This window comes from Bos indicus x Bos taurus, chromosome 18 (genome assembly GCF_003369695.1).
Source record: "Bos indicus x Bos taurus breed Angus x Brahman F1 hybrid chromosome 18, Bos_hybrid_MaternalHap_v2.0, whole genome shotgun sequence".
Lineage (NCBI taxonomy): Eukaryota > Metazoa > Chordata > Mammalia > Artiodactyla > Bovidae > Bos > Bos indicus x Bos taurus.
This window is the reverse complement of record NC_040093.1, coordinates 29,412,467-29,431,751: the sequence shown is the minus strand read 5'-3', so window position 1 is coordinate 29,431,751 and position 19,285 is coordinate 29,412,467. Positions and strand designations below refer to the sequence as shown.

The following is a 19,285-nucleotide window of genomic DNA, read 5'->3' as shown; positions in this document are numbered from 1 at the left end:
TATTTCTTGCTGTATTTAGCTATAGGATAGGAAATCAAATAAACTCACCAAAACTATAACTAAAACAGAAGCAAAATAGCTTGTGACTTGCTATTTAAAGATGCTTCAGGTATGGGCTTTGTGAAGTGTTTCAGCTGGTCACAGATCTTATTTTATGTTTTGACTATTTTCTAGAACTATTGCTGTAAAACTGTGAAGGCATATAAAACATGGATAGACTGGTGGGTAGACCTTCAGGTAGCTAGCAGGGTAAGTCTAGTGGGAGGGCGTGTCGGTGGATAAGTAGGTAGGTAGCATGGATAGATATGTTTATAAGCTGTATACCAGCTCGGTAAGTGTGCCCCAGTGGTAAAGAGGCCCCCATTGCAGTCCTGCTTTGCTGCTAACATCTCAGGAGTACCTTTTTGAGCCACGAATTTTGTGGTAGTCATCACAGTTCTTTATAGAAGTAGTTTTTATAACTTGTATATTAGTTAAATATAAACTTTCTGCCTTCCCCATTAGATGATAGGCCCAGTAAGAGGAGAGACTAGTTTTTCTCTATTTTTTTCACTATTGTATCTCTAATACAGTGTCTAGCATAGAATCTAGAAAACAGTAGGTTTTCATTAAATGTTTATTTAAGAAAGGATGGCTGACCAGAGCTCAAATGAGAATGAATGTTTGCCACATTAAGTATGGCAAGTTAAAATGGAATTATAAAGGAATTTCTAAATATGAGCAGAGAGAGGGGATGCAGGCTTCCAAGCAGACATGCTGTTGTACCTGTAAACCAGTCATGTTGGTCAGGCAGTGAGGGACCTCGTGACAGGGCTGCAGGGAAGCAAAAACTGCCTTCAGAAAGATGAAAGAATAAAAAGTTCTCTCCTTGGTCAGTGGCAGTCTGTCAGTTTTCAGCCTACCATGAAAAATACTAAGAGCTTTTAATTTTTTCCCTTTTAAAAGATATATATGTTCACTGTTAGAGCACAGCAGTGAACATATGTTAGTCATTTATTGATTGATTTTTAAAATTCATCTTGGCAAAAGCTTTGATCAAAACACAAGATAGTACCCAGCAAATTGCTTTATAAGGAATTGGTTGCGTGTACCTTTAAAAAAATTTAAATAAGTCCTAAAAGTTACTTTTGAAGTAGACATTGTTCTTAGTTGAGCATTAATAAATAATAGTCATAGAATTGAAGATTTCTTAACTATTTTTCCTCCACTACTTGGAGGATGATTTAATCATATGACATTACCCAGACCCTAGAAAACAATTCCAAATTTTCAAAGAGAGGCATATTCTTCAGCGATTTTATTTCACACAGTGGAAATTTCAGTTCAATTTTTGGCAATAAGTTTTACTTACCTAGCAATACTATATACCAGAATTTTCTAAGTATTTAAAAAAAAATTATTTCATTACAGTGTGCCTATGAGATTCAACAAGCAGGCTCTCCATTTCTTTGACTTGGAAATGAAGGCGGAGTGAAGTGTTCTTAGTACCGATTCTACACTAGGTTCTCTCATTTCAGGTCATTTCATGAATACTGAAACAGCAGACCCAGCAGTTAGTCTTTCTGGTGATGATCTTTCCACATGTGGATTTCTCTGGAATTGGACTCTAAGGAATTAAGAAAAAGCATTTATATTCTGGAATGTAAAATTAAAGTTGATTTTCAGTTATATATGTTAAACCGTGGCAGTTTTGATGGCTTCTGATCTAGCTCATTTTCTTTTTTCTTTTTCCACACAGATTGATAGAGCTCCATTCTCCTGATAGCAGGAACACATTGATCCTCCGTTGCAAGGATACAGCCACAGCACACTCCTGGTTCGTAGCTATCCACACCAACATAATGGCTCTCCTCCCACAGGTGTTGGCTGAACTCAATGCCATGCTTGGTGCAACCAGTACAGCGGGAGGCAGCAAGGAGGTTAAGCACATTGCCTGGCTGGCAGAACAGGTAGGCTGGGAGGCAGGGCAAGGTCTCACCGGGTCACCGTTCAGAGCCAGGATGGTTCCCCCATTTCGTATGTCTGGAATATTTATCACACAGTCAGGTCTCCAGTGTCTAACTTGTAGATCTTTTGTTTCTCCTCCCCTAGTCTTTAGCTATTTATTGCTAATTATCACTTCCACCAGAAGAATTGACTGTCATGATAGTCATCATCATAACATAACCATGAAGAGATTTTTATCATTTCTGTCCTTAATGACGGGAGATAATTTTCATGCTTTTAGAATGGAATCAGCAAACTTATTTTGCAAAGGGCTATTAGTGCCACCACTACTTAACTCAGCCATGATAGCAGCAAAACAGTCATAGACAACATGAACATGAATAGATGTGGCTGTGCTTTAATAAAACTTTATTTACAGAAACAGAAAGTGGGCTGTATTTGGCCCACGGGCCATAGTTCCCCAATTCTTGCTCTAGTCTATTGACAGAGTTTCAGAGACAACAGGCTTACTACCCTGATCTGGGAAAAGTTTAAAATATACAAAATATTTTACAAGCTATTAAACACATGTATAGTAGTCTTCTACAACTGACAAATGGAAAGAAACCAGAAAACTTAAATAGAGGTTGGGTGAAAGGAAAGGAAGAACATAACCCTAGTTAGTTTAGATCCAAAGTTTGACAAAAGGGAGACTAAAAGTTGTACATGATGTTACAACACATCCTTTTTCTTTCGGGGCCTTCACCGTCAGCTGAGCCAGAGGGAGCTGAAAACAAACAGGGTTAGGGAGTCAGAGATGAGTGTTCAGGGGCTAAGTCTGTTTTTCATTGGTTTTCTTTTTAAAAGTTCCTTTATATCTTTGCACCCTAGTTCCTTCATGTGTGCCAGTGGGGCAGGGATTGCATCAGTATCAGCCCAGTTCCTTTGTGTTGTTGTTTTGTTTTGTTTTAAGTACAGTTTCAGGGTCTGGCTCCCCATGGTCCCCCTCAGGAGTCCCCATTTGGTAGACTGATGGTAGGGCCTGGCAATCTCATTCACTCCCCCAGGTGATAGTGTGGTGAATCAGTTTTGGATTCCACTGATCTATTTATTTTCAGCCATGAAATTTTATGAACACTTCAAATAATGATTCTAATAAATTAGAACACAGAATTTGTACTGTGATGATTTTTAGGAGGCATGACTAGAATAAGCAGAAGAGACTAATGAAAATCATGGTATAAGTACTTAATGACTTTGAAAGTTTTAGTATTTTATCATGGTTTCTATGTTTTTATATGCTGGTTGAAAAACTCAATGGGGTGGTAGTTGTTCTGTGCTTTTGGCAATGTTAGAAATCTTCATGCTTTAAAAAAATACTTTCACAAGGTTCCAAGATTAAAATGAGAAGTTAATAGGTGAAGTCTTACCCTCCTTCTGCTTCCCCATCCACCTAATTCCCACCCCTCAGCCCCCAGAAAGATAATCACTTTGATTCCTTTATAGTGACTCTTTTGAGAGTTTCTTATGCAGGTAAAAGCAAATATGAAATATGTTCTTTTTCTCTTTAATAAAAGAAGAAAGCATATTATGCACACTATATCAATACTTTGCTGATTTTTTTCATGAAACAATATATCCTGGAGATCTTTTTATATCAAAATATATGGAGCATTCTTTTTTACAACTTTATAGTTTTTCATTGTGTGGCTGTAGTTAAGTAAGCATTTCCTCCAGTGTTGTCGTCATAATCTTGTGCCCTTACAAAGAATGAATAACCTTGCTATAATGAATAACCTTGTGGTTTGTCCTTTCACACATGTGCTGTCCAAACTCTTTGGTTCCAGAATCCAGATAGAGCAGATAACAAGAGAACACACATTATCTGAATGTTTTGGTTCTTTAGTTTCTGGTAGTAAGTTGTAAAACTTTGGTTAGAAAAGGATTTATCCAAAATTTTAGCATCATTTCCTGAGCTTTGATTATTAGAGTTCATAGAACTGAATAAGTGTATATCAGCAGGCTTCCCTGCTGGCTTAGAGGTTAAAACGTCTGCCTGCAATGCGAGAGACCTGGGTTTGATCCCTGGCTTGGGAAGATCCCTTGGAGAAGGAAATGGCAACCCACTCCAGTATTCTTGCCTGGAGAATCCCATGGACAGAGGAGCCTGGTGGGCTATAGTCCACGGAGTCGCAAAGAGTCGGACACAACTGAGCAAGCGACTTAGCATTAACATTAGGATACATCTCAGAAGTGCTGTTTCAAAGGGTTTATTAATAACCTATCTCTATAAGGCAAATTACCCCCAAGACTTAGTGTTTTTGGAATAACGCTTATGTCCCACAGTTTCTAAGGATTGCGAATCTGGTAGCCATTTAGCTGGGTGGTCCTGGCCCAGGACCCTTCAGGAAGTTGCAGTCAGGCTGTCAGCCAGGGCGGCAGTCATCTGAGGGCTTGATGGGTTGGCAGGTGCACCTCCAACATGATTCATCTATATCACTGTTGACAGGAAGTCTCAGTTTCTTGCTGCTTATAGGCAGAAGTCTTCAGCTCCTTGCCATGTAGGCCTTTCCACAAAATTGCCTGAGTGTCCTCAAGATACAGCTGTGGGTTTCCCTCAGAGCAAGTGATCTGAGAGAGAGAACAAGATGGACACTACAATACCTATGTGGCTATGACCTAGGCTCTTCTTCTCTCTTCTTTTCATTAGAAGTGAGTTATTACTAAGTCCAGTCTACACCCCAGGGCTCCAGCTCTTAAAGGGAAGAATGGTAAAGAATGTGTGGACATCTTTTTAAACTACCACAAAAGATACAGGCATTTGTATCAGTGGGCTTCCCTGGTGGCTCAGATGGTAATAAATCTGCCTGCAATGCAGGAGACCCAGGTTCAATCCCTGGGTTGGGAAGATCCCCTGGAGAAGGAAATGGCAACCCACTCCAGTATTCTTGCTTGGAGAATTCCATGGGCAGAGGAGCCTGGCAGGCTGCAGTCCATGTGGGTCGCCAAGAATCGGACAGGACCAAGCGACTAACACACACAACCACAAACACTAGGACTAACACTTTGTATCAATAATTTTGATAGATATTGTCAAATTGCCTTCCATTAAGATTGAACTAATTTAAATTCCCACCAGCAATATATGAGAGTTGCCAGACCTTTAAAGTGGAGTTAATTTGGTTTATGCTACATACATACCAGAAGAAAGGAGAAAAAAATAAAGCCATAAATTCATCACAGTCTGCCCTTGATAGACTATATTTTATGTGTGTGTTTCCTCCACTCAGTTGTGAGCTTTTCAAAGACAGGAGCACACTTCTCTCAAATCTTTTGCCCCAGAGAACTTAGCCTAATGCTTTGTATATAGTAGATATTCAGTAATTTTTTCCTTTGTCTACATATATACATGCAAAAAGCAAGTAGACAAGTCATTAAACACTATCCAGGAACACAAGCTCAGGGTTGGGAAATAATACTAAGTTGAATAGTTTCAAGTTCTTTAAAAAATGGTACTACAGAACTAATCCAAAGTGCTGTTTTTAAACTGTTAGTGATTTTTACTTTTTCCAAGTAGTTGTTTCGGTCACCCAAATCAAATACACTTAGAATAAGGTGTTCAAGCAAGATTGGATATTGTTTCTCAGAGGAATTTTATAATGAACTTACATATTTGATAAAGTTGAACTAGGTAAATGCCAAAGCCTTCTTTAATTGTAATATTATTTAATTCTATGAGTATGAAAATGGCCAGTCTGTTTTCAGATCATGTAATCTTTTTAAAATAGGTAAGCATTTCTTTTAGCAATAGATATATTTCCTGAAAAGCATACACATAAATGAAACTGTTTTAGTTGTACCTAGAAAAGATAGGCATTTGGGGCAGATAACTTAAGGAAGGATTATTTATTTAACTTTAAATGATCTTTCTTTATCTGTTTGTTATTTCACATTATCATAAATTGAGTTTGCCTAAAATAGGGAAAACCTAGGCTATAGATGTTTGATAACTAATAAATAATTTCTGTGCAAGGGACTTATCTCTTTATTGATGCTGATTTTTATGTGACTGATAACTATTACTTTTATATTCTTATATTCTAACTATACCTCTTATATTCTTAAGAACTATATATTCTTTTTTTTTAAGAACTATATATTCTTAAGAGGTAATTTTCTTTAAGCCTACCAAGTGTGGAGACATATATTATCTACAAAATAAGTATTTTAGGCATTTGAGTATTGATGGGAAAACCAAGATAGCCAAAGAAAGCTTTGTTTTCACAGTTTGTACTTTGTCCCTCATTATTCTCAAAATGTGTAAAGATTCAAATTAGAAACATATACACTAAATCAGAATTAATGGCACAGTTTATTTTTTGCTCTATATTTTCTATCGTAATACTAAAATGCATAAAGAACAGAAAAAAAAAAAAAAAAAAGAACAGAAATATATCACCTCTTAAAAAGATTTGTAGGATGAAGAGATTTAGGGAATGAATAATAACTATGATTAATTTTTTCATCTTTAGTGCTATTCAACTCTAGTTGTTAAAAAACAAAATTTGGAGAGGACTATTGTTTGGCCAGGTGTACACTTGTGTGGTTGTTGAAACACAAGCAAAGCAGAACCCTAACATTAGTATCCTTTTTTTCTCTGGCCAAAAACTCGATAGCAGGGGAAAAAAGCCACCTCAGCAGTTGAGCCCCAAGGCTGCTTGTACTGATACCACAACTGAAAGCACGTGCTATATATAGCCGGCGGCATTCTGATTCCAGTGAAGGCAAACAGTACCCTTATAAGTTAAGGCAGATAGGCAAACAGAATGACTGAAACTGAGGTTTCATTTTTCTCCAGTGATTAAGTAGAAGAGGGAAAAGATATTCTCCAAAAGTGAAGGACTTGAAAGAGCTAAAGAATAAACACTTTTTAAAAATTGTTTATTGAAAACACAAGTTCTCTGTCTTTAAATTGGATATTGTTTCTATTGACATTGGCAGTTTTTCTTTCTCTTCTTTGGGAAGAAATACATTTAATTCAGATTTTCTAAATGCATATACTGTGACCTAGCATTCACAATCTGTCTTATAACCTATAATTTAAAAAATCAGGTTATCATTTTATCCCTTTGGGAAGATAGATTTTTATATTATTTTCCCTATGAAACATTGTCCATAACAATCTCAGAGACAAAGACTTAGTAGTGCATATAAATTAGAAATCCCTTTGGAGTATCTGTGACCCAAAATTGAAGAATCCAAGAGAACCTCTTTACAGCTGATACTTTCCCTCCAGACATCACAATCTTAGTCTTTCCCCCTAGACGTATAAAAGCTTAGAAAGACATCACAATCTTTACCCCTAGACGTATAAAGTCTTAGAAAACTCAGGTTCACCACTAAGGAAAGAATCAATTATTTCTCCCATATTTTGCTAGAATTCTCAGGGTTGGGTCATGTATTTTGGGCTTTCAGCACCTGGTTGAACATGGGTAGCTTCACTGGCTGGAATTCATTTCCCGCTCGTGGAATCCAGTCATAGCTCTAGCAAGAATAGAGGCCCAGTGTAGATGTTACAGCACAGAAATGAACCACTCAGGCCACTTTTCAGATTATAGATGTATTCTTAAAATGCTCTGACATGTTCAAATTACCTTCAGAAGTCATTAAGGAAGAGAAGATAAAAGGTGGATCTGAAGACAAGTGAGAGAAAGGTGATTCATCAATTTAAATTTATCTCAAAGCTGTCAGTGATAGCAAGCTGAAAAGTTGAGGGTTGAAATACTGTTGTTACGCACTCCCTGCTCAAAGGTCTCATCTTAGGAAGGCAAACATGTTGATGATACCAGGGTTTTACTTGAACATAGTCTTTTGCTTTTTGGCCTTGGATCCTTGACAATATATATAAATAGTGGTTGTTTTCCTTTGTTTTTAAACTATCACAGAGATAACTGAGCTTTATGCAATTAAATGCAATGGTACATTTGAAACTGAAGCATAAACTTCCTGAACTGTAATGGGCAACTCTTTGACAGTAGTTTATATCAGTGTTTTCCAAAATAGAACATAGTTGGTCATTTTGCCATTTTAAAAAGATAAAATAGAAATTATCAGAGTGCATTGTACAAAGGATAGGAATTATGGTTCTTTAGGAAATTTTAAAATTCAGTATTTATATGTATGTGTTGAGTTGCAATGTAAAATGTATTTCTTATTGCAAGTCTTGATCAAAAATATTTGAAAAACACTGATGTTTAGATTATACGGACTTGGTAACAGTTTCTGTCTTGCACTTAGAAGATGTTACTCCCACATCAGATATACTAAAACCATTACCATTTTGAACTGAGTGCTATGTATTTAATTAGAATTGGTGATAATTAGTTATTGACACGACTGAGCGACTTCACTTTCACTTTTCACTTTCATGCATTGGAGAAGGAAATGGCAACCCACTCCAATGTTCTTGCCAGGAGAATCCCAGGGACGGGGGAGCCTGGTGGGCTGCCGTCTATGGGGTTGCACAGAGTCGGACACGACTGAAGCGACTTAGCAGCAGCAGCAGCAGTTATTGTGGAGTAGGGGAAAGAAACTGTGTCATATCATCAGAAAATGTGTGTAATTCACTCAGGGAGCACTTTCTCCAGCTACACACAATCTACTTCACACCTCCCAGTGGAGAGGCCCTGCCAGTGGGAAGGAATCTGTGGGGCATTTCCTTTGTCTCACATGGGTTAGGATGGGGAGGCAGAATGGAGACCCACTGTCTTAGGTGGTCACTGAAGGAACTTTCACGGTTACATATTATTATAGTTAGCTCTACTTTCTGGATCTCACCTCTGTAACAGGCAAAGCTAGATGGTGGAAGGCAGCAGTGGAGACCTGTCCTCATGGCCGTGACTGAGAAGGACCTGCTGCTTTATGACTGTATGCCATGGACCAGGGATGCCTGGGCATCACCATGTCATAGCTACCCTCTTGTTGCCACAAGGTAAGACTAAAGACAACAAAATATCTGTCCTACTCTGAATCTACTAAGGAATTTTAAAACGACTTCTGTTATCTTTTAGGTGCCTAAAATAGCATTCAAGCAGCGATGTAGATGATGTAGACAAAAACTTGTCTTTCACAACACTATTGATCATTTTTGCAGCTCCTAGCTCAGAATATATGGTTTCTGTCACTAGTATTTTTGTGTGTATTTTTTAAGTTGTCGAAGCAGCTCCCTAACTGCTCTTCTCAAGACTTGCTTACTCATGAAAATAAATAAATTGTGTTTTGGTGTTTTCTTTCCCTTATTGACTGTGACTAGAAAACCACTGAAATTGTGGCAGCATTTTGACCGAATGATGAAATCATTTAAACCAGAATGTGGTACTGTGGATAAACTACACAACTTAGCCAAAATATTCTTCAACTTCTCTTTCTAGTATAAGAGTACATTTGATTCCATCAAGTAAACATTTATTTGACCTGAAGCAACAGGATGTTTCTAGTATGCCAGATGTAGGGAGCTGTAAGGAAAAGAATGGAGAAGTGTAGATTTGGAGGCCAAGATGTCTTAAGAAATAACCAGACACTAGTTATCTAGTGTGAAACTAGGAAACATATTCACATTCAGTGTTAATTTGGGCTTAAAAAAGAATCCAGTTTTGATACAGCTCAAAAACTACACATTAAAAAGGAGCCCCACAAAGAAGTACTTGGCAGTCAAAAAGGCTAAATGATGGCGTCCTCTAGTACGTCCCACGGGGAGCAGTGTAGGGGCTCCTGCTTTCAGGAGACAAAGATTCATGTGAGGAAAGAATTCTTAAATTACAGGAAGACTTCTACGTTATGTAGGATTTCCTTCAATTTGCCAAGTTCCCTTACATATATCATTATTTTTTAAAAATATAATTTTCACATAGCTTTTCAGAAGTTTCTCTGTAATTTAGAGCTGTAGCCCTTAGATCACAGAATAGAGATGAAGGATTTATTGAGCCTCAGAGTTAAAAAGGTGTCCCCTCTTTAATTCCTTCAGGATATAAGGGTCCTGCAGAAAGGGCCTTGATGATTCAATAGCAAAGGCACATGGTCTCTGATAAATAAATAAATTAATTATAGTTCAAAAATCAAAGAACACTGTTAGGGTGATATAAATTAACATGAGTTACTATTTACATTGGCTTGCATATTTACAGATTCTTAGAAACCAAAGCTGATCTAATAGTTGATATTTTGGGATGGTCAGGGAATTAAGTAAAACATGAAAGTGATAAATGAAGAGGATTTTTATTTTATTCTTCTTATTTCATTTGACACATTTCCTGAGGTGAAAGCCAAGTGCCCGATACAGGTAGAGAATTAGATACAGGTGCTGTAGATTTTGCAGGATGTGCATTTTGTAGTCTTTTCCTATATGCCTTCTTTGGAAAAGAAAAAGATCCAGAGAAAGCATGGCTGCTTGACAATGTGGAAAATTGAGTGGTGGTGTGCTTATGGGATTTATGGGGCCAAAGCCGCTGTACTGCCTTTGCATGAGCTCATCGGGCCTTCCCACTAAGGGGGCCCTTTTGACAGTGTGTTATAACCAACTGCTGTGCAGCAAGAGTCCAGCAGCTGGTTTGAATTAGTTTCCCTCTGCCAAATATTTCATAATCAAATCTGTAGGAAAAATTCTCCTGGACTTTATATTTTTTAAGGTCTGATTTGAGATTAGCAATCAAACTGAATATGGGGGAATACACCCTGACACTTTGCTCACACTCTGTATTACTTGGATTGTATGTGGAGTAGTTTTGAAACTCGTTTAACTCTTGCTGAGGTAGCTAATGTGTAATTGGCATGTTGGTTCTACAGGGATCAGCTCAGGGAGGTGGTTCTCAAATAATACTTTTGTGGATCTCTGGGGATACCCTCTTCAGGGGGTCTGTAAGTTCAAAACTGTTTTCACAGTAATACTAACATGTTGTTTGCTTTTCTCACTGTTGACATTTGCACTGAGTTTGGTAAAATTGCTTATCATGAATCAAGGCACTTGGCACTGAACTGTATGGCCTTTCAGGGAGAAAACATGCCAATTTAACCTCAAAATGCCTTTGTTGAGGCAGAAAATTGCTAGTTTTATTTAATCTCAGCCCTTGAGTATTCATCTTGTTGATAATCTGTGAGATGATGTGGGAAGTGCTTAGAGTTCACTTCTGCTGCATATGGAGGTGTGATGGTTTGTTGCAAAGAAAAGCATGTGTGGTTTTTGTGAGCTGAACTCGCTGTTTTTTTGTTTTTTTTTTTTAATGGAACACCACTTTCCCTTTAAAAAAAAAAAAAAAACTGACAGACTATGGCTACTCAGACTTGGGTTATTTGTCAGACTTTTAATTCTTTCTAAAATAAAATTCAAAATGAATTTGTCATTTAAAGAAAACACTGATGGTATTTGTTAACAATTAAAAATTTCTATCTTTCAAACAAAAAATTAGAATTCTGGAAAACTTGTGTCTCTCACTATAAATTTTGACAGCTTCCTAGTACTTAAAGACTTATGTGATGATATCAGTGGCAATATTACCAACTGTGACTTTTTTATATAATAAAATGCTTTTAACATTTGGAAATGTGCATAACTCAATGAAAATTCCAATTCCAATGGTCAATAAATTCCAAATGACCAATTCATGATGCTGCAAAATCATGCAAGGGTAAAAAAATCTATTCAAACTGCAAGAGAGACCATTGGATTTTTTAATGTAACAAGATAATTGAGGATTTCCTGGTGGCTCAGTGGTAAAGAATTTGCCTGAAATGCAGGAGAAGCAGGTTCGATCTCTGGCTTGGAAAGATCCCCTGGAGAAGGGCATGACAACCCATTCCAGTATTCTTGCCTGGAAAATCCCATGGATAAAAGAGCCTGGAGGTCTACAGTCCATGGGGTCCCAGAGTCAGATACAACTGGAGCAACTTAGCACAAATAAAAACTTTCTTTATTGATAAGGTTTCAGATCCTACCTTGCAACTAACCTTTAAGAAACTACTTGTTGATTTTTGGTTTGGTGGACAGAAAGATAGCCATAATTATCTGAAATAGCTGGTAAAAGACTCCTTCCTTGTCCAACTGCATACCTGTGTGAGGCTGGGTATACTTCAGCTACATACTGTGGCAGAATGCAGATACACATAAGAGAATTCAGCTGTCTTTTATTAAGCTGTATATGAAAGAGATTTGAAAAAAATTAAAACAGTGCCAGTTTTCACATTCATTTTGAAAAATATTATTTTTAATAAAAATATGTTATTATATTAGCACCTAATAGGTTTGTTATTTTTATTTTAAAATTAATTAATATTTTAAAGATTTATCAGTTTTAATTTCTCATTATAGTAAATATACTGTATTTCTTAATATAGTAAATACAGTGCGAAGAGCAGGTGGCGCATGGGGCTTCTCATTGCCATGGCTTCTCTAGATGTGGAGCCCGGGCTCTAGGCGCGTGGGCTTCTGTAGTTGCGGCACATGGACTTACTAGCTGCAGCTTCTGAGCTCTAAAACACAGGCTCAGTAGTGGTGGCACATGGCTTTAGTTGCTCTGCAGCATGTGGGATCTTCCTGGACTAGGGATCAAGCCTGTATCTCCTGCATTGGCAGGCAGATTCTTTACCACTGAGCCACCAAGGAAGCCCTAAAATTTAATGCTTTTTAATATTTTCACAGAGTTCTGCAGTTACCACAGTCAATATTAGGACACTTGAATCACCCCAAAAAGAAACTCCTTACCCACTAGCATTCACTCTTCATTTTCCTCTCCCTCAGCCCTAAACAACCCAAAGTTAGCTATGGGTTTTTATATAGGTACACTTCATCTGAGTAAGGAAGTTCCCTTCTGTTCCACATTTGTTGAGTGTTTTCAATTTTGGATTTAATTAAATGATTTTGGATTTGTTAAAATGTTTTTTCCATGTCTGTTACAGTGATCTTGTAGGTTCTGTCCTTTATTCTATTTATATGGTTTTACTTATCAGTTTATAAATCAATTTTAAAACAATTTTTAAATTGAATCAATTTATAAATAAATTACCATATTGATTTTGAATATTAAACCAACCTTGTACTTCTGAGATAAATCTTATTTGGTTTTGCTAGATTCAATTTGCTAATAATTTGATGAGAACTTTTGTGTCTTTTATTTATGAATTATCTTGGTCTGTGGTTTTTCTTTTCTTGAGATGTCTTTGGTCTGGGTATTAGGGTGTTACTGGCCTCATAGAGTTGGGAGGTATTCCCCCCTCTTCTGTTTTTTGGAAGACTTTATAAAGAGTTGGTACTGATTCTTAAATTTTTGATAGAATTCATCAGCAAAGCCATCTGGGATTAAGGTTTTCTTTGTGGGAAGCTTTTCACTATTAGTTGAAGGAATTTTTAAAATGCTTTAACAGTCATACTTTCTTAGACAATGTTCTGCTCTTTCCCTTTTATCCGAAAATATTTTTTAGTTCATGAATGTCACATTTCTTATCTTTGACCTTGAAACCCTATTCTTAGGAGCATCTTATAGGGCAGAATATGTAGGACACATTGTAGAAACTAAGGTTCTTTCTTGCTTATGTTTCTCATGTTTTTTCTCTTCTCCGTTTTGTTTCATTGCTGTCTCATTCTTGATTTGACGCTTCTCCCCAGGATGATTTTTTTGGGCCATGCTGCACAGCCTATGGGATCTTAGTTCCCTGGCCAGGATTTGAACCCAGGCCACAGCAGTGAAAGTGCTGAATCCTACCCATTGGACTGCCAGGGAATTCCTAGAACTCTTTTTCAAGTAAAAAGATGTCACATCATTTTTTTTGTTGTTTTGTTTTTAGTAGAGTAGTGTCATATTTTGGAGAAGGAAATGGCAACCCACTCCAGTATTCTTGCCTGGAGAATCCCATGGACGGAGGAGCCTGGTAGGCCTGGAGAATCCCAGGGATGGGGGAGCCTGGTGGGCTGCCATCTATGAGGTCGCACAGAGTCGGACACGACTGAAGCGACTTAGCAGCAGCAGCAGCAGCAGTGTCATATTTTAAGTGAATGAGAGTCAAGAGCTGTAGCCAAGTAGTTCCAAAGTTTCTTTTTTATGACTGAATAATATTCCATTGTATATACATACCACATTTTATCTACTCATCAATTGATGGATATTTGAGCTATTTCCACTTTTAGGCTATTAAGAATAATGCTGATATGTACATTTGTGAACAAATTTTTATTCTAATATATGTTTTTATTTCTCTTGGGTATGTACCTGGGAGTGGAATTGTTGGAACATATGGTACCTCTGTTTAACTTTTTGAGGAACCAGTCAGTTTAAAAAAAAAAAAAAATCATGGTCTATCTTTGGCCTATAGTAGCCTCTTCAGCTGGACTTCTGAGCCTTTTTGATAGGGCTTTTATATAAAAGTATTTGAGGACTTCCCCAGTGGTCTAGTGGTGTGGTTCAGACTCCATGCTTCCACTGCAGGGTACATGGGTTCAATCCCTGGTCAAGGAAGTTCTGCATTGTGTGGCAAAAAAAAAAAAAAAGATATTTGAGAATTGCCATATTAGCTGTTATGATAGAACATTCTGGACTTGTGTATTTTCTGCTGTAGATCTGACATTCTCCAAGAGACAATAAAAAGATCAGATGTTGCCCAGGGAGAGAGAGGATAAGTAGGCAGTATACTGAGGATTTTCAGAGCAATGAAAATTCTCTGTATATAATAATAACAGCTGTATGTCTTTATATTGATATATTTGTCCAAACCTGGATTTTGACTGATTATGATGTATTGGTATACATTTATCCTTGGTAAAAAATTACCATTCTGGTGATACTGACAGTGGGGGAGGATATGCATGTTTGTGGCTTATTTCTTAATCAAAATTGAGTCTTTTTTTTTTTTTTGACCTGCCTAGCCTCTTGGGAGGGCTTCCCTAGTGGCATCGTAAAGAGGTAGACACGACCGAGTGACTAAGCACAGTACAGCCTTTCATGGGAGCATGAAAAAGCAAATGGGAAATTGGGGTTCTTGGGCCATCTGACCTAGTGTTCTGCTTGTGACACCAGGAGTCATTTTTATGGGAAAACAGAATAGTATCTATGTCAAAGACTATAATCTTGTTTTGAGATATACTTACCTAAAAAATGCTGATGACGTTTATAATTTTCTGCATTTTTATCAGCATAAATTGCTGAGATTGTCCTCTGACAGTACATTAATGACTTTTGAACTTTGCTGTGTTTGTGGTCCTAGGCTGGTTCATTCTGGCTCTGGGTGTCGCTCACCCTCCCTTGGATCTGACCTGACATTCGCCACCAGGACAGGCTCTCGGCAGGGCATCGAGATGCATCTCTTCAGGGTGGAGACACATCGGGATCTGTCCACCTGGACCCGAATACTCGTTCAGGGCTGCCATGCAGCTGCTGAGTTGATCAAGGAAGTCTCTCTAGGTATAGATCCTGGCATTTCATTTCTAACAGTAATTAAATGGAACTATCTTCTTTATTTTAAAGTAAAAATCATTATCTTGTGTGCCAGACTTAAAAAATGTTCTGAAATAAGACACTTGAAGGTGATCATGATGGAAAGAAACTCAGTTTCTCTATTTTAGTAGCAAAGTTTTCGTAAGTTTTTTATGTGACTCTGAACACATTCACAACAGTTTCTGTACAACATACCATGGCAGTTTTACTCTTCATTATTTAAATATTTAATAATGTGAGGACTCATTTACTAAATACTGGGTGTGTTGACCCTCTTGTTAAGACTTGGAACATGGATAGACACCCTTAAAAGTGCGACCATCTGGAAGAGCTTATATCTGTAGAAAAGCGAAGAATCTGGAATTGGGGTTTCTGTTGCAAAGTTGGAAGAGGTGTGCCCAGTAAGTACTGAAATGAGCATCTAAAGGAAGTCACCCTGGTGGTATCTTTCCATTGTTGGAGCGCCCTCTTGTGGCTTGTCTGTATGAATTTGAAGGGATGGGTTCATATGTGTCTGTGTATATGGTTGAACGTGAACGTGAAGTTGCTCAGTTGTGTCCGACTTTTTGCGACCCCATGGACTGTAGCCTACCAGGCTCCTCTGTCCATGGGATTTTCCAGGCAATAGTACTGGAGTGGATTGCCATTTCCTTCTCCAAGGGATCTTCCCAACCCAGGGATCAAACCCGGGTCTCCCGCATTGTAGACAGACGCTATGTATAGATATTTCCAGATTGCTTTTCATTTTAACGAGAACACAGAGTTGTCAAAATTAAGACACAATTACAGTTTCTAATATGGTTTTAATTACTTTGAACATCTTGCCTGGAAGTTGGTTTAGTTTTGTTCCTGTTTTCTTAAATTTTGTTTCCTAAACCTAGTTTTACAGGATTTATGTAAAAAGAGAAAATGTTTGAGAGCAGAAAGTCTTGTGATTTATCTTCCATTCCGTTGCTTTTGGAAAGTGAGGGGTCTCTATGGCTTTAGAACTGCATGAGCAGCATTTCCATGGGCCATCTTCTAACAGTGACACCAGACAGCTTTTCAGTGTTGTAACAATTCTTCAGCTGTTTAGGACGTACTCTGTATTTTCCTTACAACCACAACGATGGTTCAAGCGATGACACCAATGACTAGATCCCGCCTTGGATTTTGACCAAAGTCACCACACCGCACTGTCTTTCTCACTTGCTGTCTCCCACCCGTTGTGATTGGTCACTACATTAAGGACTCTGGGGCTCTGGTTTTTGTCTTGGCCACAGAATGTGATTTCTGGGATGGAGAAGTCTTCGGTTGGACAGGCTGGATGCCTTGTGTCCTTGTGTGGAGTCCCAGGGGTCTGGCACTGGCACATAGGGTCACCATATCTTCAAGTATCTGGAGAGAGACGCTTCCCAAAACAGAGTACAATGTGGCTTTTGAACACTTTTTAGTTTCGTGTTGTTCCTTTGGTGTCTGTAAACTTCGTATTACAGGAAAGCAAAATCTATTCAGTCTTTGGCTCACAATTGTTTAAATACAAATGGCTTGAATAGAGAGAAAATAAGGACCACCTGGTTCCTTATATTTTTAAATGGACAAAAGAAACTTGTTTTTTGGTAATTTAGAATTTTTTTGTTCTCATTCACAGCTCTACTTCAATATTTTACCTTGGTAATACTTTTCATTTCCACAGTTCAAGTCAATTGATATACTTATTAATCACTTATTCTGTATTTAGAGCTTTCCAGACATACTAAACTGGCTGAAAGCAAATCACTCTGCAAGAACCAGGATTTCTTTAAAATGTGCGTGTGTGCATGTCCTCATGCGTGGTGCAGGCGCTTAGTCTGTTATACCTTTAATAGGATGTGTGTGCTTGGTGTGCACATACACATGTATGCACAGACATAAATAAGCTGGCATGTCCTTCAGATTCATGTTACCACTTTCTTCTGTTAAATTGTTGGCTCCTTTTCTGAAGTAATTAATATTCAGAGTTCATTGTGCAAAACTCTCCTCTGTGAGTTATTCCTTTTCCTTATTTCTTGAACATGCCAGCTACCTTGACTGCATGTTTTTCATGTCCAGTGAGAGGATACGTTGGTCTGAGTATGAGGACTTGCTTGTTTGGGAACCATTCTTCCTGCTCACAGCATTCTTCCTCTCTCGGCTCTGGCCCTTTGAGTGATGATGAACTCGGCTCTCAGAGGACTGTGTTAATTCCTATGGGGCATAGGGCCTCTCACCAGTAGCCCCTGTACTAACAATAAAACAGCTTAAATGTTGGTGAAACTTGGACTTCACCAGTCTTGACAGGAGACATTTGCCAGTCTTGATGATCAGTTCTTTTGGTCCCATCAATTCAGACGTATCTTTTCGAATTTTATCTTTGGTAGGACTGACAGCGTGACTTCCCAACTACCAACCATGTTACTGCCCCTGAAAGGTGTCTCTGCCTTTTCTCATTTGGCTGTTCCTCCTTGTGCACTCGAAACCTTCTTCCTACTCCTCACTGCCTGTCAGGTTTGACCACATTTTTGGGCCTTTCTCAAGTCCCATTCCTCCAGGAAACCATTCCTCAACTTGGGCCTTATTGAGTTTGGTATTTAGTCCTATTCTATACCCTTTACCTTAAGCAGTTAGGGATTTCACATCTACGCCTGTCACTTATGAGGTCTTGAGAGCAGAGACCATGCCTCTTACTTCTCCAGCACCACACACAGCCTCCTGTCCACACAGTGTTCAGTTGATACTCACTGAATTGAACTGAATCAGATCAGATGTCAAGTAAAGTTATGGTAATTTCTTCCTCATCGCAATCAAGATGTTGACTTGAGTGACCAAAACAGAATTCACTTCAGGACATTCCAAATAGGTTAGGTATCACATATTCTCAGAAAGCTTCTTTTCCCTTTTCCCTTGTTTGAAGTCAGAAGAAGCCTTTGTCACTCTCGTAACTGAAGTAGAAACTTCATCAGTGATGTCTGTTGCTTGTCTTCAATAGGCTGCACATTAAATGGCCAAGAGGTGAAACTCACCATCCACTATGAAAGTGGGTTCACTATCTCCAGGGAAAATGGAGGCTCCAGTAGCATCTTATACCGCTACCCCTTCGAAAGGCTGAAAATGTCTGCTGATGATGGCATCAGAAATCTGTATCTGGATTTTGGTGGTCCCGAAGGAGAACTGGTAAGCATGTTTCTGAAAAACATGTTTATTCTAATAGGTATTCTCTTTCTTATCATTTCTTACCTCTTGTTATAGAAAATTATGGACTTACCATCTAATATTCCATTTGAAGCCAAGGAACTTCTTCTTCACGTTTCAAAGATGCATGGGTTTGGCTTTGGGGTTTTGTTTTGTGTTTTCCCCACATTAGGGAATCATTGCCTTTTTAAAGTTTTGTTTGAATATCAGCAAGAAAAATTAGATAACCTTATAAGAAACAGGCTTTTGTCAAATGTAAGATATAAAATACTAAACCTGGCACACTTTAATAAATGAGTTCTATCCATTGCTGTTATCAGCAATTTGTTGGGATAAGAATTAAAAGTAATAGTGACTTAGTTGCTATAGAAATTCTGCTGGTCAGAAAAAAAAATGCAAATATATGTCCATACACCCATCATCTGTTTTGAATTCCTTGTCCTTTAAAGGAAATACCCACAGGAATTCTTGAGTCCCCTTGGAGAACAAGAGAAGTGTGTCGAGGGTACTTCAGAAACCAGAAATTATGATAAAGGACTCAAAAAGTCATGCCTCTATGTCTTATGGTATTGAGCCAGTAGTTCAAGTTTTATCTTATATGTGAAATCTTATGTCTATTGATATAGTCACAACAGGTATAAATTTGGAAAACAGCATCTTGAAGTTTTAGAACTAACAGAGATCTTAGGAATAAT

At 38.0% G+C, this 19,285-nt stretch overlaps 1 protein-coding gene and 1 non-coding gene across 2 annotated transcripts in view; one reads left to right on the top strand and one right to left on the bottom strand.

Moving 5' to 3' along the window:
- Positions 1-19,285, top strand: part of SNTB2 (syntrophin beta 2) — a 70,862-nt gene that overhangs the window by 43,505 nt on the left and 8,072 nt on the right. The window contains exons 3-6 of the mRNA XM_027516132.1: positions 1,739-1,949; positions 8,775-8,917; positions 15,172-15,368; positions 18,388-18,572. Coding sequence (XP_027371933.1) covers positions 1,739-1,949; positions 8,775-8,917; positions 15,172-15,368; positions 18,388-18,572 — 736 coding nt within the window. The remainder of the gene's footprint in view (positions 1-1,738; positions 1,950-8,774; positions 8,918-15,171; positions 15,369-18,387; positions 18,573-19,285) is intronic.
- TRNAE-UUC lies at positions 13,623-13,694 on the bottom strand. The gene has a single exon. It is a non-coding gene; the product is annotated as a tRNA-Glu (tRNA).